At 44.3% G+C, this 25,562-nt stretch overlaps 1 protein-coding gene across 1 annotated transcript in view; it reads right to left on the bottom strand.

Annotated features, from left to right (window-relative positions):
• Positions 1 to 25,562, bottom strand: part of myo10 (myosin X) — a 145,126-nt gene that overhangs the window by 15,320 nt on the left and 104,244 nt on the right. The window contains exons 15-33 of the mRNA XM_083782271.1: positions 24,746 to 24,838; positions 23,516 to 23,584; positions 22,609 to 22,691; positions 21,661 to 21,769; positions 20,323 to 20,403; positions 11,751 to 11,875; positions 10,309 to 10,423; positions 8,978 to 9,084; positions 8,547 to 8,810; positions 7,954 to 7,993; positions 7,324 to 7,542; positions 5,934 to 6,202; positions 5,393 to 5,699; positions 4,847 to 5,077; positions 4,222 to 4,342; positions 2,620 to 2,863; positions 2,109 to 2,204; positions 1,283 to 1,376; positions 160 to 215 (exon numbers count right to left, since the gene is read on the bottom strand). Coding sequence (XP_083638397.1) covers positions 160 to 215; positions 1,283 to 1,376; positions 2,109 to 2,204; positions 2,620 to 2,863; positions 4,222 to 4,342; positions 4,847 to 5,077; positions 5,393 to 5,699; positions 5,934 to 6,202; positions 7,324 to 7,542; positions 7,954 to 7,993; positions 8,547 to 8,810; positions 8,978 to 9,084; positions 10,309 to 10,423; positions 11,751 to 11,875; positions 20,323 to 20,403; positions 21,661 to 21,769; positions 22,609 to 22,691; positions 23,516 to 23,584; positions 24,746 to 24,838 — 2,723 coding nt within the window. The remainder of the gene's footprint in view (positions 1 to 159; positions 216 to 1,282; positions 1,377 to 2,108; positions 2,205 to 2,619; positions 2,864 to 4,221; positions 4,343 to 4,846; positions 5,078 to 5,392; positions 5,700 to 5,933; positions 6,203 to 7,323; positions 7,543 to 7,953; positions 7,994 to 8,546; positions 8,811 to 8,977; positions 9,085 to 10,308; positions 10,424 to 11,750; positions 11,876 to 20,322; positions 20,404 to 21,660; positions 21,770 to 22,608; positions 22,692 to 23,515; positions 23,585 to 24,745; positions 24,839 to 25,562) is intronic.

Here is a 25,562-nt window from a genome sequence, read left to right as displayed (position 1 = left end):
GTTCACTCAAGGCTTGTAGTTCTTTTTTTACATAGAATGTATGTAAAAGACCCGACAAAAATACATTTATATTCAGTATGTACAGTGTGTGAGTGAAGGTGTGCAGATGTGATGTCCCAGGAGGGTGGAGTCATTAGTATGCTGTCTGCAGCTGCTCACCTCTCTGGGTTGTCCGACGCACACACTGAATCTATCATCCCTACATCCAATGTACCCTAGAGAGAGAGAGAGAGAGAGAGAGAGAGAGAGAGTGGGGGGGAGCATAACAATGAGTTGTCATACTGCGTACACGTGCGTGCGAGTCTGTGCGAGTGTGCATGTGTGCAGACAGTAGAGAGTAGATAATGACTTCGACCTTTCTCAACCTTGCTGGAGTCTCATCATTATTTCACTGTGGTTGGCATATTCTCTCAACACACCGCGCGCACACAGATACACACATACTTGTGATTGTGAGGACATGTACATTTTAGCACAGCAATTTGATCAATGCCATTTAAAAATAAATACAAATTAATTGGGGGATATTTTTAAACCAAACCATGAAGTCTGAGTTACACGTTAAACGTCTGAGTTTGAAGTTACAAGCTCTATACCTCTTTCCCGGATTTGAACCTGGGTTCCTGTGCAAGTGCTGACATTTTCTATACCATTGAGCTAATAGAGCCGGCCTGCTTGCTCAGGGGATACATTGAATCTTGACCATCAGGTCAGAATTCGTGTCAGATGCTGTGTCTAGGTGAGACATGACCTTTGACACGACCTCAATGTCTCAATAGAAGAGCAGGGAGACAAGATACAACCACTTGTACAAGTTATATTATATTCACAATTTCACATACTCTACATACAGATGTTATTCATTTAAAAAGGTTACAGTGCTGCTTTAAGTTACACTGTTCTAATAAAACTAATAAACAACACTCTAATTGCCCGAGGTTATTTAATGCATTCAATTATAGCGCCCAATCGATTTATAGCAACGGAGCACTTTTACCGACGGACCGGATATTATGCCGGATGTGAATGTAGCAGCAAAATGTAGCCAAAACACTCTCGATGCGATCGACAACAACGGGAAGTAAGATTAAATCTATGAACACACACACACACACACACACACACACACACACACACACACACACACACACGCCACACGCCACACACACACACACACACACACACACACACACACACACACACACACACACACACACACACACACACACACACACACACACACACACACACACACACACACACACACACACACAGTACGTACCACAGCATTCTGGGGGTTGGCCTGTTCGTCGTGCATCTCTCTGATCTCCTGCTCCGTAGAGCCGTGAACTTGACTCAGAACACTGAACCACTGACTGTAAAGGCAATACAAAAAGAATAACAATATTCATATTAACAAACTGTACAAGATCAAGGTGTGTCTTAGAGTAGGCTCTGTGAATAATTTTTTTTTAACTAAAATTATTATCCCACAATTTTGTTTATTTAGAACAACGTGTGATATGTCTTCTTTTATTTTCCTGAGACGAGCATTAATTTTATAAAGGTTGCATCATACGCATAAGTAATGTGGGAACGCCGCCTACTGAGTGGCAAAAAACTACTTTCGGGCCTTGACAGCCAATACATCCAAATAGAAAAGTCTGATTGCATTAGACAACTCACTTTGCCACTCCATTTGCCACTCATTTTGGTTTCCAGAAGATGACATGACTGCACATCCTTCCTGTTCCGGTCCATTTTCCCATATACAGTCAGTAACGTAATTTGATTGGCCCTCGGCAGCAGATTTGAACCAGAAACACATGCAAATAATACATAATGTTTCTGGCTGAGCCAATCCGACATATCTATGAGGAAATTAACTGGAACAGGCAACATGCAGTGTACAGTATATGACACACTTCTGGAAACCTGGAACTATGCACGGAGGAGACTATTGGAGAATAAAGAACATATATCGCAAATAATATAATCACAGTCAAAACGCTGACAGCTACATGCAGGGTACTGTACTGTACATACTGTACTGTACAGCTACATGCAGGGTACTGTACTGTACATAGACAACTGGCAGACAGACAGACCTGGCGTCCTCGGCAGACTCGGCGATCAGGTGATAGGTTCGTTCTTCCATCACGATGTCGATGCCGTTCTCTTTACCTGTGATGTCCACGATCTCTCTGCAAAGAAACAAACCCATTTATCATGATTGCGCGCCGTGCGGTGAGTTTACAGATCGCGTCCTTCCCGTCCGGCTTCCCTCCCCCCAACACGGGCAATTGTGTTCACATACAGACAGTAGACGTTGAGCAAAGCCAGATGCACCGCGGTGGATTTGAACCCACGGCCTCTGTGGTGGTGGTCAGGCACTTTACCACTGCACCACCCGAGCGCCCTTCAGATAGCTACTTTCAACCAATGTTTCAGAAAACTGGAGGATTTAGAAGAATTCTTTTAAATTTTGAGGTCAGGCCTAAATGGGTTAATCACTTAAACCGTTTGGCTAAAGTTTTCCTCTGAATAAAAGACCCCCGTAGCTCTAGTGAACGGGTGCCTTACTTGGCGTGGTGTATCTCTAGTGAACGGGTGCCTTACTTGGCGTGGTGTATCTCCAGCATGCCCTTCATCTTCTCCTCGCCGTCGTTCTCGAAGTACATGAGCTTGCTCTGCCGGAGGACAAACCAGCGGCGCTTCCAGTTGCGCCGCGACAGCGTGGACGAGCCGCCGCCTTTCTTGTGCAGCCAGCCCTGCTTCAGGGCCTCCTGCTTGGCCCGGAACCACAGGAAGGTCTCATCCTTCAGCACGCACCAGCGCCGCTTCCACGTGTTCATCAGGCCCCCTGAGAGAGAGAGAGAGAGAGAGAGAGAGAGAGAGAGAGAGAGAGAGAGAGAATGCCAGGATGAAACTCACTATCTCCCCTATACGTAGTAATAGTCAAGCTCCTAGCGGGTACCGCCCTATATAGACTAGACTATAGTCTAGTCTATACATATTTATGAGTGTTATTGCTTAAACATGAAACTTTATTTTTATTTTTTATAATTGTGTGGGACATAGGGCTAGTTGTTAAAAGGTTACATAGTGCTGCTGTTAATCACCGTTGGCCATTTGGCTCACAACACGTCACATCTTGTATGTGCTATTTAAAAAATATGATATTGTGAAATAGTTTTTTAAATATATTTTAACAAACAAATCTTGTATTGGGGTCCCTACATTATGTTCAGATGGGGTTCCGTGGCCAAATCTATATTAATTTAATTTGTGGGTTCTTGACCACAGATCAGGGGGGCAGTCAGCCAGATATTTCGTGAAGCCTCATTTGAAATCGGTAGTTCATATAATGGCCTGTTGGACTGCTGGACTGGACCCAAAAAGCCCCATAGCTCCATAGAGGCCCATGTATTTTGGCCCAACTTCACCTAGACTGTATTACCTTAATAAACATGGTCATGAATACTTTCTTCTTCCAGTCACTAGTTTAAAGTCTCATTTCTAATGTCATAATATTCTTTTTGGAAAATTATGGTCCCATTAATTAAAAAAATGACCATAAAGTCGCGTATGTTCTGAGGGGCGTGGCTACCGTTACAGTCTATGATCGGGATTCCCCTCCCACTCAAGAGTCTTCTCCTCCCACTCGAGTCAAAATAAAAACCAACAGAGAAAAAGGGGGGAAGTCCCGCCTCGTTGTCTGGGCAGCCAATGACCAGCTGGTACAAAACGGAGCCAGCCAATGGCCAGCTGGTACCAAACGGATCTAGAAAGATGGCGACTTACATCAGGAATTAGCATATCATTACAGGCTTCATTTTACGTTCATGTTAGACCCGGGGAACGCTTTGTCCATATTTTTTACAGTCTATGCCACAGATATGATGCAGAAGAAAGATGTGGTTTCTTTATAATGACTGCAGTGCCATCTAGTGGTGACCAGACAGATGGAATCATGTGGATCCACTTTATGACACTGGTTCCCAAGCATTGGGTCGAGACCAGTTTTACAAAAAAAGTGAAATGGAACATTCGATCTGCAAAATGAGTACTTTTGGTACTTTTAAGTATAGCTACATTTTAATGCAAATACTACTTTTACTCTAGTACATTTTTACTTTATCAGAGTAGTTTGACATGGTGGCACACGCACACACACACACACACACACACACGCACATGCACACGCACACGCACACACACCTTTGATGTAGAGGAAGCTGTGGAAGTACGGCAGAGTGACACAGCTGTAGACAGAGTCTCGTCGGTACGACAGCTCGTCATCGGTGTCGAAACGATCAAAGTCATCCTCACTGTCCTCGAACTGCCATGGAGAATATGAAGAGGTACACAATGATGTTTTAAAAGTTAGCCTGTAATTCACCACTGAGACGTATTATCTGTATTATTATTATTATTATTGTCATTCCTCTACACTGTCTCCCTCTCAGCTGTCCTACTGTCTGTGTCTCCCACTCTGTCTGTCTCTCAGCTGTCCTACTGTCTGTGTCTCCCACTCTGTCTGTCTCTCAGCTGTCCTACTGTCTGTGTCTCCCACTCTGTCTGTCTCTCAGCTGTCCTACTGTCTGTGTCTCCCACTCTGTCTGTCTCTCAGCTGTCCTACTGTCTGTGTCTCCCACTCTGTCTGTCTCTCAGCTGTCCTACTGTCTGTGTCTCCCACTCTGTCTGTCTCTCAGCTGTCCTACTGTCTGTGTCTCCCACTCTGTCTGTCTCTCAGCTGATCTACAAAAATAACTGCGATTATCTCAAATAATTCCGATTAGGCGATTATGTCCTAACTGTGACAGGCGTAGAGTTGTATGCCCACCGATGACTGCGCTCCCTCGGAGCTGAAGCGGTAGGCCCCTGAGCTGTTGTAGGTGCCCACGGAGCCCCTGCAGTCCGGGGACCACCCGGCGCTGCGGGGCCCCGACAGAGCCAGGCTGCCGCTGGACACGATGGCGCCCTCGTCATAGTCGTCCTGGTCGTAGTCAGAGTCCTCGTCCGGCGGGATCAGCTCCACCAGCTCGTCTGACGTAGCCTCCGAGGAGGGCGCCCCCTGTGGGTGGGGAGGTCAAGGTCGTCGGAGTTTAGCTGACGTGACGTTTGCCCCACACCGTTTTTTTGTGTTGAAAATGGCTGATTTACAAACGTGTAGCTTGCATTGAACATTAGAATATATAGTGATATAATGTAATAATAAAAATGTATTACATAATTATAACATAATCTCATAATAAGCTCAATAAAATAGCAATTAATAATTGTGTGATTAGTTCAAAGTAATTGCAGTTAATAACTCCAAATAGCTCTAATTAACTGAAATCAGGCCAATTCTACAACGACGGCGCCGTTGGGGTCGTACGGTACATACCTGCGGGAGGCAGTAGGCGGAGTCTCCGCTGGACGAGGCGCTGTGGCCTCCGGGGGGCGCGGCGGCCAGAGGGGGGTGTGGCACCGGCGGCAGGGGGAGGGTCATGGTGGGCGGGGTCAGCAGCGGGAGGGGCGGCGGCAGGACACCGTCGTTGGCGTACGGGTCCTCCTCGGCCGACGAGTCGTCGCTGGTGCGGATGCCGCTAGTGCGCTGGCCGTCCGAGTGGCCGTGCTCGCTGGGGTTGGGCGAGTCTTTGAACGCCTCGTCGTCAGCGCCGAAACCTTCGTCCACGTCCTCCTCTTCCTCCCTTCACGATTGATTCGCCGATGGGTTCGATGTTTTTATTGACAAGGATGAAAACGCAATCGTCATAACCTTGTGCGTCCGAAAATAATAATATTGTAAAGTTGTTTTTATTTGTGTTGTTCTCTGTAAAGACCCCCCATGTAAAGCGTCTTTGGGTACTCAGAAAAGCGCTATATAAGTTTGAGATATTATTATTATAGCTCTGTGCTTGGACCCACATAAAAAAGGGGCGTACCTTTCTGGGTGTCTCCTCCCTCCTCCTCCTCCTCCTCCCCCTCCGCCCTCCTTCTTCTCCTCCTCGCCGGGGCCGACGCCCAGCGACGTCTCGATGTTGCGCACGCACTCGTCGATCTCGTCGAAGTTGAGCGAGTCCAGGAAGTGCTGTGCCGCCAGGCACGCCTCCTCCTCCAGGTGGCGCAGCTCCTGGTCGCGCAGCAGCTCGAGGCGGAGCAGCGACGCCTCCGTCAGAGATAGCTCCTCCCTCTCCTTCTGACGCTGCAGCGCCTGCATGCACCCATTGGTTGGAAAAACAGTTGGTCAGAATTGAAGAAGAAGAAAAAAGAAACCACGACAAAGCCCCAGAGGCCCGTTTCCATTGTCTCCCATGCATATAGAAGCGGTGTCTATTTCGTCGAATAAAACTGTGATGAAAAATGTCTGTCGACTACCTAATTTCACTGACGAAAACTCAATGAAAACTAAGCTATGATGACTAAACTATGACTAAATGTACTGACAATTTTGTCAACAAATAAAAAACTAGTCTATAGATTTTTTATGGATTTTTAGAGTGTATAATTATAAATTCCCCGTCGCCCAGCTAAGTCTATGGACTTTAATGTTTGTTTACGGTAGTTATGATGCAATTTCATGCCAACCAATGAAATGTTTTTTAAGGGCAATAGATGACAATGTAAGACATAATCTCGCTGATATAAATACATCTTGTAATACATTTATTTCATTTTTCACATTTTTGACATCAACATGCCCCCCAAGTGTCGGGCTTTGGGGGTGCGTCATCTACGTTGGGATGCAGAAGGCAGTGCATGGGCTAAAAAGACCTAGACAGACATGTTAGGGACGACTCATTCTGGGAACAAAACAGCACCCTCTGCTGTTTGTTTCCTTTCCTCTAATAGAATGTGGATAACAGGATGTTGGCCCGTTTGGTCCTCCCCTGGTGGGGCCCTTCTGTTTTCATTCCACTAATCCCCGATGTACACACGTTATATATGCCCCTGCCAGCAGATTCAGTAGCGCAGCTCGGAGAGATTAGGGACGACTAGTGGAGTAGACATGCAGTAGAACTAAGACAAGTCATATTATATGCTTGGCTGTTCGTGGGACGGGTGTCACACTCCCAAAATAACACACAAGAACAAATCAGGCATCCTGGCGATATTCAGTTCACTAAATAGTCAAACCTAAAACTGGACTAAAACTAAAATGTTTCAAATGACTAAGACTATGACTAAAACTATAAAAATCAGACCTGTCTGAAGTGAGTGGTGCAACAGCGCCCCTTGTTGGTACCCTAAACATAGGGACATACAGACATAGGGATGGACATAGGGACACATTTCCACTCAAAATGTGCAGTCAAAATGAATGCCGTCACTAACCTGGATCTCCCGCTCCAACCGTAAGATCTCCTCCACCTTGGACGCCTCCTGGGGACGGATGGCTGTGGACGCCTCTTCCTCTCCTGCCTCTGACACCTCCTCCTCCTCGTCTTCCTCCAATGAGGAGGCCTCCTGCTCCTCCGTGGGCGTAGGGGTGGGGGTCAGAGCGGCCAGATGTTCAGCCTGTCGCAGCTCCTCTAGTCTCCTCAGCTCCTCAGCCTGCATGGGAGGAGAAAACACAGATGTTCATGAACCAGAAGAGAGACTGGATGCCTGCATGGACCCCACTTTGGGAACCACTGGTCTAGGGCATTTTTATGTCAAGGACCCCCACATTGATTTGGTTCCATTTGTACACTCTCACACTGTCGGTTAGTCATTTCCGCCATTCGTGCATTTCATAAGTTTCGTTTAATTAGCCGGGTTTCCAGAATATTCAAAAGCAGGCGCTGTTAACTTGTAGATCTTCTATTTTTGGGAAAATCATGAAAATTGGCACAATCCTTGAATATAGGCTATCATGTTTGTTTTAAAGCAAAGTAAACTTAAATCTTTGCTTCTGATTTGTAGAATCGGCCTCAGGTCTAAATGGGTTACAGTGTCTTTTACAGTAAACCGAATGGGTCTCACCTCTCTGGACAATCTCTCCATCTCCAGCCTCCGTCTCTCCCTACAGACAGACAGACAGACAGACAGACAGACAGATAATGTAATGCAGCTGTCATGATACAATAAAGTGGAACAGACATATTCGGTTAGATTGAATTGAAGACCCATCAGTCATCTGAAACGAGGTTAATACAGATCCCAGATACACAACACACACACAGCCTTCAAACGCACGCACGCAGACAGACAGACTGACAGACACGCTCCGAAAATAGCCGATCTACTATTTCCGTCACACAGACAAGAATACATCAGGCATTAGACGTCATCCTGGCGATATTCAGTTCACTAAATCAACTAGTCGACCAAAAACTCTTGTCATGATATTTAGTCAACCTAAAATTGGACTAAAACTAAAATGTTTCAAATGACTAAGACTATGACTAAAACTATAAAAATCAGACCTGTCTGAAGTGAGTGGTGCAACAGCGCCCCCTGTTGGTACCCTAAACATAGGGACATACAGACATAGGGATGGACATAGGGACATTGCTGTTCCTGGGAGTGGTTGCACCACATGACACACGCAGACAGACAGACAGACAGACGCGCACCTCTCCAGCTCCTCCTCCAGGTGTCTCCTCCTCCTCTCCAGTTCTGCCTCCTCCTCCTCGCGCCTCCTCCTCTCCTCCACTAGGAGGCGTTGTCTCCTCTCCTCCAGCAGGTGGCAGTAGGTGCGGCGCGCCCTGCGTCCTCTCAGGTGGCGCTGCAGCGTCAGCGCGGCGCAGCGCACCAGCGTGTACTTCCTGCGCTCGAGCAGCGCACGCACGTTCTTCTGGATGACCACCACGCACCGCAGCAGCTTCCTATACTGCTTCCTGTGGCCGGGGACAACACACAAAAGAATTATAATAATCATAAATCTTTATTGATGTTAAGACAGTCTGTCTGTCTGTGGTTCTGTTTGTCAGTCTTTCAATTCTCGTGTTGTGTGTGTTTATTGGAGCTTTGTATGTGTTCTGTGCATGCGTGCGTGCGTGCGTACCTGGCCATGTATCCCATGATGTGAGCCTGGATGATCATAGCTGCTTTCAACACCTCCACCTCCCTCTGGTTCTCCAACCGATGCTCCAGAGACTCCTTTAGAAACACCTGCACGCGCACACACACACACACACACACACACACACACACACACCAGTTAGAAGTTTCTGTTTCAGCATGCTAAACTTTCCAGCAAGAGAAAGACTTTAGTTTCTATTGGCTTGGAATCCCCATCGATGATGTCACTGGTACGCAGGTTTCTGAACCGCCCTTCTGAGCAGACAGAAACGGTGCTGTGTCATGGCAGATGGCAACTTACTAATGAGCATTTGTGAGCACCAATTATGTGAAGATGAGCTTAGAAAATGGGTGAAGTGGTTCTTTAATGTCCTGCCGTAACATTGATTTAAATGCACTCTGCTGTGCTGCGCTTGCGGCGCTTTTTTGCAACATGTCAGGGTCAGTGTGTGTGTGTGTGCGACTGTGCGTGTGTGTGTGTGTGTGTGTGCGTGTGCATGTGTATGCGTGTGTGCCAGGGTCATTGTTTAAATTGCCCAGACAGACAGACAGACACACACACAGACACACACACACATGCGCGTGTCAGACTGTGAGCTTGAAGATCTGCTATTTGTGATATTTTCCTATGCCAAAGTAGAGCACTAATTTAAGAATAAACGTAAAAACTTGAAATATGGAGAATTGGAGATGCAAGGTTTCTTGTGTGACAGCGACACATGCCAGTGTCATTGTTTACATGCAGCTTTATGGCTGCAAACTCAATCCCCTGGAAGTTATGGGTCCTCCGCTGTGTATCCCAGAGTTCCTTGCTCTCCTGGGGTTTGACCTCTGACCCCCCGCTCACAAAGAGCTTAACAGCGTCGGTCAGATGTTAGCGGAGGCCGCTAGCGCCTCTTTGTAGCGCTAATTAGCATAGTAATGATTAAACAGGATTTGTGTGTGCCATTAATTGGCATGCTGCTGCTATTCTGTGTGCGTGCGTGTGTATAAACACACATACACTCATGCACACACAGTACCACACACAGTATGCAGTCAAATACAAAACAAAAACACACATGTACGTGTGTAGAAGTGTCGTTGAGCAAGACACTGAATCCCTAACTGATCCTGATGAACATATTGGTGTCTTGACTCTTGCATTTTTTCTTCTGCTGTCAGTGTGTGTGTGTGTGTGTGTGTGCGAGTGTGCGTACATGCATGTGTGTGTGTGTGTGTGTGTGTGCGTGCGTGTGGAAGTCACGCACGCAATAAAACTGCAGTTTATAATAAATCAATATGAATATGAATTAAGCATAAAGTATCTCTCACCTTGGTCTTCCCCAGCTGCCATTCTACACAGCTGGCGTCGTAGAGGTGGAGCAACTGCAGGCACCGCCCCCTGGGGTCCTCCTGCATAGCCACGCCCCTCATTAACGCCTTGTACCTGAGGGAGGGGGCGGAGTCACAACATGTTCACATGACTCACCTGGTGACCATACAGCAAGGCACCTCACATATCACCATAAAACATCATTTCCCTTTTCTATTTGAGCCCCCGAGCCAACTGCGACAGACCAACGTGCGTAACTACGCAAAAATATTAACTGACAAAAAAAGGGTTTTAATTAAAGTGTTGCAATTGGCCATGCCAATTGGTTATCGGTTTATTCCCCCTCACAAGTCACTGTATCCTAAAACATAGAACTAATTTCCTTACAGCAGGTCTCTGCTTTTCGGAACTATCAGAGACCATCAGGAATTATGGAAGATGCTGGTGAACATGCTATAGTTTGACCCATTAAAATTGTCTATAATCTATTTTATTTTTTCTTTAAATTTTTATCCCACGATTTTGTAACCCAGTTTTCTTTTCACCCAGTGCCAATTATCTAATGTAATCCTGGGCGCTACACTTCCTCTGCCAACCTGGGGGGGCAGCGGACTGACCTCATGCCTCCTTCTATGCATGAGGAGTCCAAGCTGCTTCTTTTCACCTGACAGAGGGGAATTTCCCCGGCCGGACGTAGCGCGTGGAAGGGACACGTTATTCCGACCAGTTCCTTTCCCCTCCATCAAGCGCCCCGGCTGGCCAGGGAGAGGAAGTTTTAGAGACCAGGATTACGGCATGTTTTTGTGAGGGTATCTACCCTAGGGGACACAGGGAGAACATGCAAACTCCACACAGAAAGGCCCTATCGCCAAACCCCGCCTCGGGTATGGGCACTGATGACGCGGAGGAGGGAACACGCCGCCAGTGCCCACAGTGTCCCCAGCGGGAATCGAACCCAGGACCTTCTAGCTGTGAGGCGACAGCACTACCAACTGTGCCACCGTGCCCCCTTTTGTCTTTAATCTAAAGGCCAGTCCACACCAATACAACTATAGTCGCAACGTACAACCAGTTTAAATTGCCTGACTAGGCAAATAGTTGCAATTTGCAAGGAGTTGCATTGGTGTGGCCTTTAGACAATTTCATATCTTGTTGGGCCATGCACATTGGGCCTGTTATTGCGGACATTCTGCTTTGCATTGCGTTCTCTTAACTTGCCTTTAACATGCATTTGCAGAGCAGCAATTAATGTGCAGTTTAGTGTACATTTTCTGTTTAATCAATTCAATAGGGGAAAGCATTTTAGGCACAATTTTAGGCAAATACATATCAATTTGGGGGTCGTTGGCACAACAAGGTTTGAGAACTATACGTGATTTAGAAGGAATTTGTTAGAATTGGCCTCTCAGGTCACGACATACTTCAATCAAAGTGGACCCACCTGAAGCAGAACTCCTGGAAGGGCCTGCGGACGGGAAAGCCCGTCCTGCGGATCTTGACCGTCTCCAGCATGCCCGAGTACCTCAGCTGGTTCAGAACCACGGCGTGGTCAAACTGCTCTGGCATCTGGTGGCACAAGCATGGTACAAGCTAGCGTCAGTCATGGAACCGGGGCTCAACACGGTACAAGTGTGTGTGTGTGTGAGAGAGAGACATGGACACGCCCCCTCTGACGTCTGTGGCCAGACCACACGACACGCCGTCCCTTTAAACTGGCACACGGAAGTACGTCAGCACACACGCAACACACTGCCGGCCCTTTAAACTTGAACACAGACTTACGTAAGCAACACACACACACACACACACACACACACACACACACACACACACACACACACACACACCAGTCGTAACCTTCAGTCAGCGGACCAGTAGAGTGTTGTCCATCTGTAGTAGACCAGGCGCTACTACAGTATGCGTGACAGTGGTGACCATACAGTAGTGACAGTGACAGAGAGTCATTCAGTACGGCCGCGGTCACCCCCGGTGACCCCCAGGGGGCGACCCCTGTCACCCTGGTGGGCGGAAAGAGGGGGGCGGTGGGCGGGAAACAGGGCCGCTTTTATACACGCCAAAGGCTGCCGTTTATTCCCCATGGAATCGACCCCCGATGGACATATGCCGATAGCCTGTACGCACACTCGCACACGGACATTTGTATTACTGCACTTGTGAGGACATTAGTGTTTTTATATCTACAGGCTCATATATAACGCATCGCGTCAGTGACTTTACGGTGCATAACACGAGAGATTATAAATCAGACTCTCTTAATCATCCTAACATTTTCTTAAAAAAAAGAAAATTACACCATAAAACAACCATTTATCTTGTGAGGACCTGGAAATGGGCCTGACAATGTCTGTTTCTCACTATCTACTATACTTGTGGAGACATTCGGTCCTCAATTATCGTTATACAAGAAGCATGCACAAAACTGCACGCGTGCACAAACGCCCACACACACACACACACGCACGCACAGTCGTACACACACACACACACACACACATACACACACACCACACACACACACACACACAGCATACACAGCTGCAGAGAGGACAAGATGACTTGACTGAATGAAAACCTTTAATGAACACAGATCGGATGGAGAGAGAGAGAGAGAGAGAGAGAGAGAGAGAGAGAGAGAGAGAGAGAGAGAGAGAGAGAGAGAGAGAGAGAGAGAGAGAGAGAGAGAGACTTGCCAATCAAGAACCTGAAAAATGGGATAAACACCAAATTGACTCTGCATGCGGAATTCTGCAAATCCATTCTCCGCATCCAACGGAAATTGCCAAACACACCACTTCACACAAAACAAGGTAGAAACTGAGCTACACCAAGACAAAGCATCAGAGACACATATTTCCCACGGATACAATCACCCAAGGAGAGTTTGAATGTATGACATGCCTGTTGGGTGGAGTACAACAATGTGCAAACACAGCAGCAAGATGTGTGTGCTGCTGTGAGAATGTCAAATGGAATACAACCACAGTAAGGAATACAAATCCATGTGTGTACCCCTACACTGTTTACAGCAAATGACCTCAGTACATAGAAATACTATTCATATAAACAGAGAAACTCACTTTAATTCAATTACATTCGAATAAATTCCTGCCATTTGTCGCAAATGTTTTGACATACTGCTGTCATCTTTCAAAAGTATAAAGCTAACATCTCCTATATGGATGTATAACTATCTCTGAAATACACAATGATTTTTATAGTTTCACAAGATAGTATCACTCAAAGTGTTAATGTAACACAGCTCTGTTTACACCTTTATTTTATTCCTATTAAAGCCTATATTCAATATTTATTTGTACATACATACTTTTATCTTGATTGTTTTGTTCCACTTTTTCTTTAGCAATGTAAACAATTTGGCTTTGGCAATGTAGAGAGGTCATTAACATAGCGGCGGTCGTTTGAATAATGAGATGGACGGTTTCAGATAGCAGTGCATATCTCTCTCTCCCCCCTCTCTCTCTCCCTCCATTTCTGATTCTTTGTTCCTGTAATTTTGTCCAGTTCTGTTTCTACACTGCACCCCCATATCTTTCTCTGCCTTTCTGTCTGTCTGTCCGTCCATCCATCCATCCATCCGCATTTAAAAATCACACCTGTGTGACCTGAGCAGTGCAGGCAGCTGTTCGTACTCCAAACAGACAGACATACATAAATACAGACATACACACATGGCCATCATTGGAGCGGTTAGGCACCGCAAAAAATAAAATAAAAATGCATGTCTGATATCTGCTGCTAAATGGTGTCACCTGAATGTCAGACTATATGCACAAAGACCGATGGTCTATACCAGTGGTTCTCAACCAATATTTGAACTGAGAACCCGCACCCTGACAAACACCTGGAATTGTATAGTCGGCACAACGCTGACAAAGTCCCACACGCAGAAACACGTACGTTGTGCTGTCTGCTCTGCAGCATACCATGCCAATTATGTAGCCTAATAAATAATAGAGTGCCTTAAACTTAAAGATAGAGATACCAGCACTCACATAACTGTCCTTTAAGGCTTAAAGGACAGTTCTGTGAGTGCTGGTATATCTCTATCTTTTTAGAGACATATTGATTGTATAGAGTCGAGCAATTACATTTAGTTTGACAGTATTGTGAAAATCGCAGATATAAAAGCTATTTAGGCTAAACTACTTTAGATGAGAAATGATCCTGTCTCCTACGTCTGTGTGTGTGTGTGTGTGTGTGTGTGTGTGGGGGGGGGGGGGGTAACCCCTTACAGCTCAGGCCATTCAGTGGACAATAGGGAGCTATACTAGCCCCCACCGGGAGAGGTGGGGGGGCTGGTGGAGGGGGTTTGTGTGTGTGTGAGATGGGGGGGGGGAGGTGGGGGATATGGTGTGACTGCAGAGGTTTTGGGTGGGAACAGTCAAGACTTGGGGGTGAGATCTTTGACCTTTGACTCTGAATACAACGAGGACCCTGACAAGAGGAAGAAGGGGTGTGGTGCGCGCAAGACATTAAACACAACATTCAAAATCTGTGATGCAGCTGAGCAGAACAACTTATGTGATAAAACTTAAACGTGAAACAGTTTAACCAATGCAACATTTTTACATTATTTTCAAAGCAACAGCCTCGGCAACAGTAGATCGGCTAGTTCGAACAGCTGAATTATGGAACACAGCTCTTTGCATCCATAATGACAAAACCTGCAAAGCGACGTGGTGACAAGAGTGTCAGATAATTGCGGCAGAGTAAAACCTATAACATTTGCCCCTGAGATTCAGTGAGATTGTAGAATCGAAAAAGTAGGAATACTCAAGACATATACAAATTGTCAACAGATGACACGAGGCAAAACAAATCAGTTCAACTACTTTAACCCTATACAGTATATCAGCTATTTGAAAATAGGTCTCTGGTACCAAATCTTTTCAGACGGGGGTCTGCGGGGCCAAATGCATATTAATGTATATGATAATAAATAAAATTATCAATTTAGGGTCCTAGGGAAGTTACTGATGTATCTGACAGACAGACAGACAGACAGACAGACAGACAGACAAATGTCATACGACAGACACGTTTGGTCTGTGCATAGCCTTTAATATTATATCATAATTTGTCTGTCATTAAATGTTTCGCTGAAATAAGTACGAAGGAGCCTAATGGAAAAGAGCCACAGGCTTTCTTGGGTTTTAAATCCTCTTAGCAGACCTTGTATTGAACTGTACTTTCTTGTGCTGCTTTTTGCAAACTGCTAATAAAGTATTCAATCAATCAATCAATCAATCAATCAATAACCAAATGATCAAACTGACAGCATGGCATGCAAGGAGGAATCAGCCCCACGATGCAGATGTTGCAAATAGCGTGCTTTGCATGTGTGTGTGTGCACGTGCGCGCACATTTGTTTTGTTTGTTTATGTCAGCCACTACAAAGCCACGCATCCACACCACGCCGAGAACAGTGCACAGAGTGCGCGCATATTCACATTCACACACACACACACACACACACACACACACACACACACACCCCTGTGCAACAAGCACACACACTCGCTACTCTTACAAGTCATTAAACACACTGCTTCTGAATTAACAATTGACTCATTCACATTTAGATTCTTACCGTGCATGTTATCGTAGGTTATTATTCCGCAAAGTTTCTGCAGAAAAATCTGTGTCTCTCTCTCACACTCTCTCTCTCTGTGTCTCTGCTCAATACACTGGCTAGTGGCTACAAAACTCACTCACCCACCCACGCTTTCTCTCTCTCACACACACACACACACACACACACACACACACACACACACACACACACACACACACACACACACACACACACACACACACACACACACACACACACACACACACACACACACACACACACACACACACACACACACGGCAGACTTGAACAAAGCCGATCTCCCCGCCCCCTTTGCGTATGTGTGTGGGGAGGGGGGGAAGGTCCGTTGCCATGGCGATTCATCCCCTGCTGAGGCTAATTTGTGCGGGCCACTTGTGGGCCCTGACAGACGTGTGTGTGTGTGTGTGTGTGTGTGTGTGTGTGTGTGTGTGTGTGTGTGTGTGTGTGTGTGTGTGTGTGTGTGTGTGTGTGTGTGTGTGAGAGAGAGAGAGAGAGAGAGAGAGAGAGAGAGAGAGAGTGAGAGAGCTGTTTACTTTCAAACGCTGGCTGACTCCATGTGCATTCAGACAAACTGGGAGTGAACGTTACACTGGTTCTATACTACACTAGTATTATACCACAAATACATAACATGACATGTGCTTCATACACAAATATACATACAGTTTGTATGTTAGCTCATTTGTAGATCGGCTATTTTCAAATACACAGGGGTTGAAGTTGAAGTGGTACATTTTATGTTGAGGTCACTTTGTGTCACACTGTTGTGGACAGTTCAGAAACCTGCCTACCAGTGACATCATCAGTGACTTACTGTATATTCTTTTCAAAAAACTGTTTGCACTCAATTTTATTTGCCAGAGAATCACTGTGTTTACTTCTTAGTTATTTTCATCCATAATAATAGATTTTCCCTTAAAAAACCTGCACTATATATCCACACGTTTCACACATGTTTAATGTATTTGCTAAATAGTTACTGTATCGATTTTAAATCATTGAATCGTATCGCATCGTATATCATCATATACGATGGCAGAAACACCACCGTATCTCCTCACTGCCTGAACCAATCACTCCCACACAGGCATTGAAACATAATAATATGGAGGTCTTAACGAAGCCCTTTTTTCGATTTCACACATTAATGATTAATAATTAATTTATTAGTGAATAAAAAATGTGAAAATGCACCCAGGGTGCAGTACCCCCTGTGTGTGTGTGGGGGGGGGGGGGGGGCAATATCTCACAACGGGTAAGGGCTAGTTGCTATAATGAACCAATATCGTATTGTCAACCATGTATCGTGATACATATCGTATCGCTGTTAAAATGTATCGTTACACCCCTAGTCACTAGTGTAAAGTCTTCTTTCAATTATCATGACATGCATTTTGGTAAATGATGGTCCCATTCATTAATTTAATTGACTGGCTACTGGCTCTAATGAGCCCTTGCTGCCATTTGTTTTCCGGCTTTCTGGTTCCAAGATGGTGGATTTAATTCACTGACATAAAATGGCTTCAAAACGGCTCTGTAGGAACCCTGACTCCATCAGGTCGATTTTGAAGGTGCAGTTTACCAGGTCGTGATACATAAATTGGCCTCGCTCTGCGCACATTCGTATTATGAAAGGCATATCGGCCCGTGTTGAACGCACTCGGCCCGTGTTGAACGCACACACATTTGGCATACCGCGTCCCTGAATATTTTAGCATTGTGGGAGTGTCCATATGTTAATTATTCTCGCTTTGCGCAATTTGCTATTAAGCCCCTTGACCTAAAGACACTCAGCGCATAACGATTAGACGTGGGTCTGACCACCTCATAAACGCAAAAAGCACTGTTTGATTTGACACTTGAGCGGCTCTGGAAGGCTGGTAGAGTGTTGCCATGTCTGTTTATTATAAGCGGCTTATTTTTCTGTAAAGTTGCTTTGTGTGGTTGCTTTTCTTGTTTCTAAAGTGGTTATTTGGGCTTTTCTCCTAATGTTGTTTAAACCAGTGATCGTCACACAGCACATTCCCATGTCAAGGATCCCCAGATGAATGCATTTGCCCAACTAAGGACAGCTAATCCAAAAATTAAATAAAAAGATTACTTTTGAAAATAGCAGATCTATACCAGCTCACAATGCATCACATTCATTCATTAAAACTATGAACTCTGACTGCAGGGGGATATATAATGATCATTATAACAATGTGCAAGAACATATTTAAAAAGAAGGAAGAACTTTATATTTGTGGACAATCAAAATATGTTTTTTTATTTTAATGTGGTGTCATTCAAATTAATCTGGATATGGCAGACTCACTATTTAGAAAATAAAAACATGGCACTTCATTTAAAATAGGTTACAGACCCCTGTTATATGCGCTTATTTTTATAGACCTATTTACTTGTTTCTATGAGACATGGCAGTTTTGCGTCATTTAAAAAAAAATGTTGAGATTAGAAACGGCCATAATTCTTTCATTTCTCAACCTTAAAAATAAATAAAAACATCTCCATAATCCGTGGGAAATGTGCTTTCATATGCTGTATCACACCCGATTCAAGTCTTCTTCAATAAAATGCTACGAGCGAACTCAGCGAAGACCATACCATCTGGGCCACAGCATTACGCAGCACGCATTCAACTCATTCCTTCGTCGTGACTTGAATGAAATAAAATATAATAAACGTTATTTTACTGGTGTTTTTCAATAGAAACAAATAAAGAGCGTGTGTAGGCTACTGTGTGCATGAAGTGCAACAGTGCATATACATGCATGCACTAGGCTATATTTATTCCGTGTCGGGATGGTGATTGAGCTCTTCAAGTTCACAGCCCGTTTGGTCTTTCATAAAAAAACGTTGATATTAGCCTATAAACACTCATGGTTCTCTCATTTCTCAACCGTTTTATTAAATGTAAAAATCTCCATATTCCTTATGAATCTTGCTTTCATTCGCTGTATGGTACATGGTTCTATCGTTATCGAATTAATTAATTACGCATGGATTGGCAATTTGCCAATATGCTGCTATCTACTCGCAATTCCATTCCGATCTGAAAGGTGGGTCTGTTCTTTTGAGGCATAAAGGTGACAGCATGCAGTGCAATAGGAATAATTAACCCAAATGTGACAAAGGCATGTCATGTCTTCTAATATGGTGCCAGCCTGAAGAAATGTCATACCACGACCCCCAAAGTGCGCATTCCGTATGTGACATCAGCTGACTGGTAAAGAGAATAGTACGGACATGTTGATTGGGTACGTCTCAAACACGCCTTAAACACACCCATGACTAATTCAAGGCCGTTTTGCGCACTCCGCGGGGTGTCAAAAGCGCTTCTTAACATGCCCAAAATTGCAATATGACATACTACACGCCCCCAGATCATAATACTGTAATTAGATTAGTAATATAGAAGTAAGTAACATAGAAGTCCTAAATCGACCCCCATATGTTTTACAGTCTCAAACCATAGTGACACACTGCTAACCTGCTAACAGCTGGTTAGGTTACGTAAAAAAAGCAATATTCTAAACCATGACCACTTAAAAACTGCCGGCCTCCTGCCTAATTGCTTGTTTAGAACAGTGATTATTATTGGATGTAAGATTGCATTTGATGAGCATGGATGATATGTACATGCTTTTTGAGTGGTGCAACCACTCCAAGGAACAGCAATGTCCGTGATGTTCACCTATGTGTTCACCTATGTGTTGGTTAATGAGCACCAGTTTGAGTACCAGTAGGGTACCAGTAAGGGCGCTGTTTGCCAGAAACAGAGAGAGAGAGACTGTTGCCTGCTAATGAGAGAGAGAGAGAGAGAGAGGAGGGGGGGAGAGAGAGGGGAGTAGCACCACTCGGTTCACACAGGTGTGATTTTTTAACACACACACACACACACACACACACACACACACACACACACACACACACACACACAGAAACCCTAATTGATCCTGACCTGATGAGCAGGTTTGTGCCTTGCATGGGTTCCTCTGGTGTATGAATGTGTGTGTGAATGGGTGAATAATGCACAATCTATGTAAAGCACTATATAAATGCACTATTTGCCATTTACACACACAAGCACGCGCGTATGCACACAGCAGCTGGTCATAGCATCTGCTGGCTAGATGATGGCTTTTCAATGAAACTTAATGTAGTGGAGGGTTGGAGGGGTTGTGGACCCCCGGGGGACATGGGGGGGATGACACGTGGCTTAGGGGCCCCTAAACGGCCCCCAGAGATTATATCTGCCTGTTTCAATTACAGCAGGTGTGAACAGGCTCTCTCTGTGTGTGTGTGTGTGTGTGTGTGTGTGTGTGTGTGTGTGTGTGTGTGTACACCTTACCTTGTGTGTGTTGGGTTTGATACAGCGTACAAAGTAAGGGTTGGAGGTGCTCAACGTGGCCATCAGAGAATGCAATGAGTTCTGGACAGGACACAACAACAACAAAATCAGTAGTTCTCATATTTTCAAGATAAAAAAAAAAGCTCAACAATAGCAGATGTACAGCCCAGATCGCTGGCCTAAGAGAATATCTTTATTATCACTGTGTGGAATGCACAGCAAAACGTTGTTTAGTGGACCCATACAAACAAGTATCAACACAGTCTGTTGTCGATAAAAAAAAAACATCCATAATGCATACGATACAATACAAACATAGCGTGGCAGCGCGTTGCGGGGGTCGAGTGTCGAGCCCGACAGCCTTTGCTGTGTGTCTCCGACCCCCCTCTCCCTTCTTCACTAATACTATCCAATAAAGGCAGACTATCTTTAAAAATAGCAGATGTACAACTTAAGCTTGCAGTGCGGCGTGAAGTGACGCGCTGCTAGATTGTACATCTGCTGTTTTTGAATGGCTAACGTAAAAATCCAAAGTGACACAGATGCTTTCCCCGTTTTAATGGGTTCTAAATGTCGTGTTTGGGCAGGAATCTCACATAGCTGACCTGCAACATTCAAAATCCGTGCTTATAACCACGCTCCACGTCTGTGGGCAACGCAGACGTATCCCTCTATACCAGTGGTTTTCAGGGGACCACCAGTGGTCCTTGAGAGGGTTCCAGGTGGTCCCCAGCTAAATGATGGAGAGCATGGTAACCTCGAGAGTGTAAAATGAAACCAAATGGACCCATGGTTTCACAAAACCCCATGGTTTCATTTTACATTAAAATGTTAAATTATTGTTAAACATCTGCATTAGTTAATTTACAAGAAATGACAAATTAGAGAATGTAGAATAATTGATATTTTGATCATTGTTTTCCTGTTATATTCAGTGGTAGGAGAGATAACAGGCAAACGTTGATCAAAATATCAATGGAATGTTGCATGAACCTCCCAAACACTTTGTGTGGGGTGGGTCTATGATGGACCCACCCCACACAATAGTGGTAGTCCCCAGGTTGCTCTTAGCCAGGATGGTGGTCCCTGGGTCAAAATCTGTTGAAAACCACTGCTAGACTGCTTTATACAACAAATGCAGACTTGTTTTTGGGCTGATAAAGTATAGCTTTTGGCCGCGACGGAGCCGACTCAGGTCGAGTTGCGACCAGATAGGCACAGACTAGTAGACCATGTTTTGGGGTGAGCGTTTACCCCAACGGCCCCTCAAAGTGGCTACTGGCCAATCACAGTGTGTCCATTCATGAGTGTCTGTGTGTGTGTGTGTGTGTGTCTCACCTTGAACTGGGAGCTGACGGTGGGTCGTCTGTGTTTGCAGCTGGACTTAAGAGTGTCATGTTTGTTACGACTGGACACGTGTTCAAACAGGTCGTACACAAAGTCCAGCCTGAGAGAGAGAGAGAGAGAGAGAGAGAGAGAGTTGGAATACACAATAAACAGTCAAAGTCTAAAATCAAGGGAGAGGAAAGCAAATATATTTATAGAATGAGGAGCACCCAAAAAATTTACATCCATCCTGGTAACAAATAACTACCTGGATTCACGTGTAAAGGCATTTGTTTTTAGCCTTGCGTGGCCAGACTACTGTATATCACTAATCCAGACTACTGTATATCACTAATCCAGACTACTGTATATCACTAATCCAGACTACTGTATATCACTAATCCAGACTACTGTATATCACTAATCCAGACTACTGTATATGACTAATCCAGACTACTGTATATCACTAATCCGCCGAGGGCAATTTATTTTATTGCAGCGGCAGATTTTAAGTTGGTAAATTTGTTACCACAAGAAGTTGGTTTTTATCCTTTTCATATGAACTGGCATTTCTTAATACTAGATTGTGCTGATCAGACCAATGTTCACCTGAACATTTGTATAGTGTCAATCTACTGATAATAGTTTAGTTAACCTACGATCCTAGATTACTATTCATATGCATTTGATGAATTACCTTGAGTTTATATTCTTACTTTAAGTCGCTCTGGCTAAATTGTAAACAGCGTTTGTGCTACGTTTGGTATATGGGGGCGGCCCCAAACGTGGCCCCTTGCTGTGAGTATTGTCATGGCAGACCCCTGGACTGCGTTTGTGCCAAGTTTGGTGCGGATCAGAGAAATGCAGCAAATGAACCTGATTGAAGAATGTTTTATGTTTGTTTCCATGGTTACCTGCTCTCTCTCAGCATGTTGTGTGTTTATATGTTTCCATGGTTACCTGCTCTCTCTCAGCATGTTGAGAATGTCGTCTCTGAACGTGTCTCGGTTCTTCTCCAGGATGCCTCTGACGTCATACACCACCTGTCCACCGGGGGGAGACACAGAGTTTTGATTGATTGATTGAAATATTTATTAACAGTATGCAGAAGTTCAGTACATTTCAAGCACAAACTCAATACAAAGACTGTTAACTGTGAGTGGACGACCCAATTAAGCATTACACTTCTTTACAAGAGGGTCCACCATGTTCAATTCATCAAAACATTTAGAGACGTACAAATAGACACTTCTATATAGTTAAAGAACAGAACAGGAATTCATCATAAAGGAAGCAAAAAAAGTCATTGTGACAACCCATTATGAAATCCCGACCCTCAACCCTCAGGGGGGTCCCCAAATCACACACGCACGCATGCACAGATTAATCTACCAGTGCAATATATAGGCTATATATATATTTTTGCCCTCGGGAGATTTAGTTTGGCACCGCTCAGTTGTGATTGGTTTTCTGAGGGACCAATTATGTCACTATATCTGTCTGTTGTATACTTTTATTATGTAGTCATGTCCTAGTGTTTCCTGTTTCCCCTAGTTACTGTTTCCTGTGTTGTCTCACTCTCACCTCCCTGTGATTACTAGTTTTCTCCACCTGTGTCCTGTTAGTCTCCCAGCCTATCCCAGTCTTGATTGTTAGTTCTGTTCACCTGTGTCTACTTAAACCCTCAGTTCCTTAATTGTGTTCCCTGCTAGTGTATCACTCACTCACTCACTCACTCACTCACTCACTCACACACACACACACACACACACACACACACACACACACACACACACACACACACACACACACACACACACACACACACACACACACACACACACACTCACACTCACACACTTCCTACCTCTCCTGCATAATGTCTGACTCCGAAGAAATGAACTGCGACACGTGGCTTCACATAGAATGGATTTTTCTGGGGAGAGAGAGAGAGACAGAGAGAGAGACAGACAGACAGTTAGGACGTGTACCTCTTTTATTAGCGCTGAATGCCTGCAGTCATACAATCTGAATAATATTCACTGTAATTCTACAAATATAATCTATAATAAAAGTACTACACATATAATGATCCCTGACATTATTGCATTTAATGTGGCTGTAAAAGCAACCATGAAGTGTAGCGGGAGGAATTATGATGGGGTGTAGTGATGGAAAAAGTAACTTTACTTTATACTGTACTTTGTAGAAAGTAAAAGTAAAAGTCCTGTCATTATGCAGCACTGTTAGCCAAAATGCTAAAAAAAACAAAAACAGAAACTAGAGTAAAGCAGATGTTTTTTCTCTCTCATAAATATAAAAATATAAAACAGATGGTCAAAACTTGTGAAATAATGTATTTTTATAGACAGGCAATATGACATGTATGACGTGTGTGGATCTGGGTTTCTATAGGGTTTTGAAGTTGTGATTTCATTGGACCAGAGGATTCAGACCTCGCATTGGTTAGGGTTCACATATATTAATATGCATCATTAAAATGCATTGATATGCTGCATGACTGCCAGTATAGAAGTTGTAAAAATAATGATTCTGCTTCGGAATTGTATGACATTACCTAATTCACTGCAGTCTGTACTCCGTACTGTAATGTAACATTATGTGTTAAATAGCTCTATATTGTGATAGTAATCACAATATAGTCTCCCTGTCTCTCCAGACCTTTAGTAAACATAAAATACATGTTCAGATCTCCAGGAGAGAGAAGTCATACGGATACGGGAATAAGTGATGCATGATACAAAGAAATGAGCAGACTGAAATGATTTGAACTGGAGCTGATTGGATCAATTTCATATCCCACATTGAAAAGGTCCTTCCCCTCTCTGGGAAAAGCTCCATAAAAACAGAGGCACTCTGGCCAGCAGATTAATGTGGAAATGACGGCCTGTTCCTCGGATAAGATCAGCGGAACGGCCCCAGGTACCCAATGTACAGTACATGTGACCCATGTATAAGTGCATGTCCTGTTGTGGTTGTACTTTGGTATGAATTAAATTTAACATAGAGAGTGCTGTCTGACTGTGCAGTTTAAATCATGACTGTGGCGCTTTCTTTAAACATGAATTGAACGTACAGAGTGCTGACTGTGCAGTTTCTCCAGCAGCGTCTCATCGGTGGCTTTTGGGAAGTGGCTCTCCTCGTTCATCAATGCCAGGAGACCCAGTTTCTATGGAAACACAGTCGTCATCATCATCATCATCATCGTCATCATCATGATCGTCGTACACGAGGACTTCATACCTTCTCCATCATGTCTATTAACCCATTAAAGGATAATTCCATGCTAGAATGCTTTCTTACCTTTCTTTGTAGTTGTTACGTCCCCACCAAAGAGGTCCAGGTGTTTTTTTGTGCAAAAGCTCCTTATTGGCTATTTCCCCTACCATAAGCGCTCAATGAATTGCATTGAATCGAATGGGAATTGAATGGGGCTATGGGGTGTTGCTCTAATTCGCTTATTTCCATCGAAATAAGAATATGGAGCTTTTGCACAAAATAACACCTGGACCTCTTTGTTGGGGACGTAACAACTACAAAGAAAGGTAAGAAAGCCTTCTAGCATGGAATTCTCCTTTAAGATCTGAGGCCGATTCGAAGACTGTGTTCTAAATCCTAACAGTTTCCTGGAAAACGTATGTTTCTATCTCAGTGGTTCTCAAAGGTTTTCATGTCATTTGTATTTGGCCGCCGACCCCCAAAGATTTTGTTCCAGGGACCCCCAGAAGCAAAGACTCAAATTAAAAATGCTTGCTTTAAAAAATACATACATTCAATGATTTGCAGACATTTTCACAAATGTTTGGATAGGTTAAAGTATAAAATAATGGTTAAAGTGGTTAAAATCTAAAATGACAGGGATGTTTTCCCGGCCTTTATGGGTTAATGCATAT

The sequence above is a fragment of the Protomyctophum parallelum genome (genome assembly GCF_964188405.1).
Source record: "Protomyctophum parallelum genome assembly, chromosome: 14".
NCBI lineage: Eukaryota > Metazoa > Chordata > Actinopteri > Myctophiformes > Myctophidae > Protomyctophum > Protomyctophum parallelum.
This window is presented reverse-complemented; position numbering and strand designations above follow the sequence as displayed.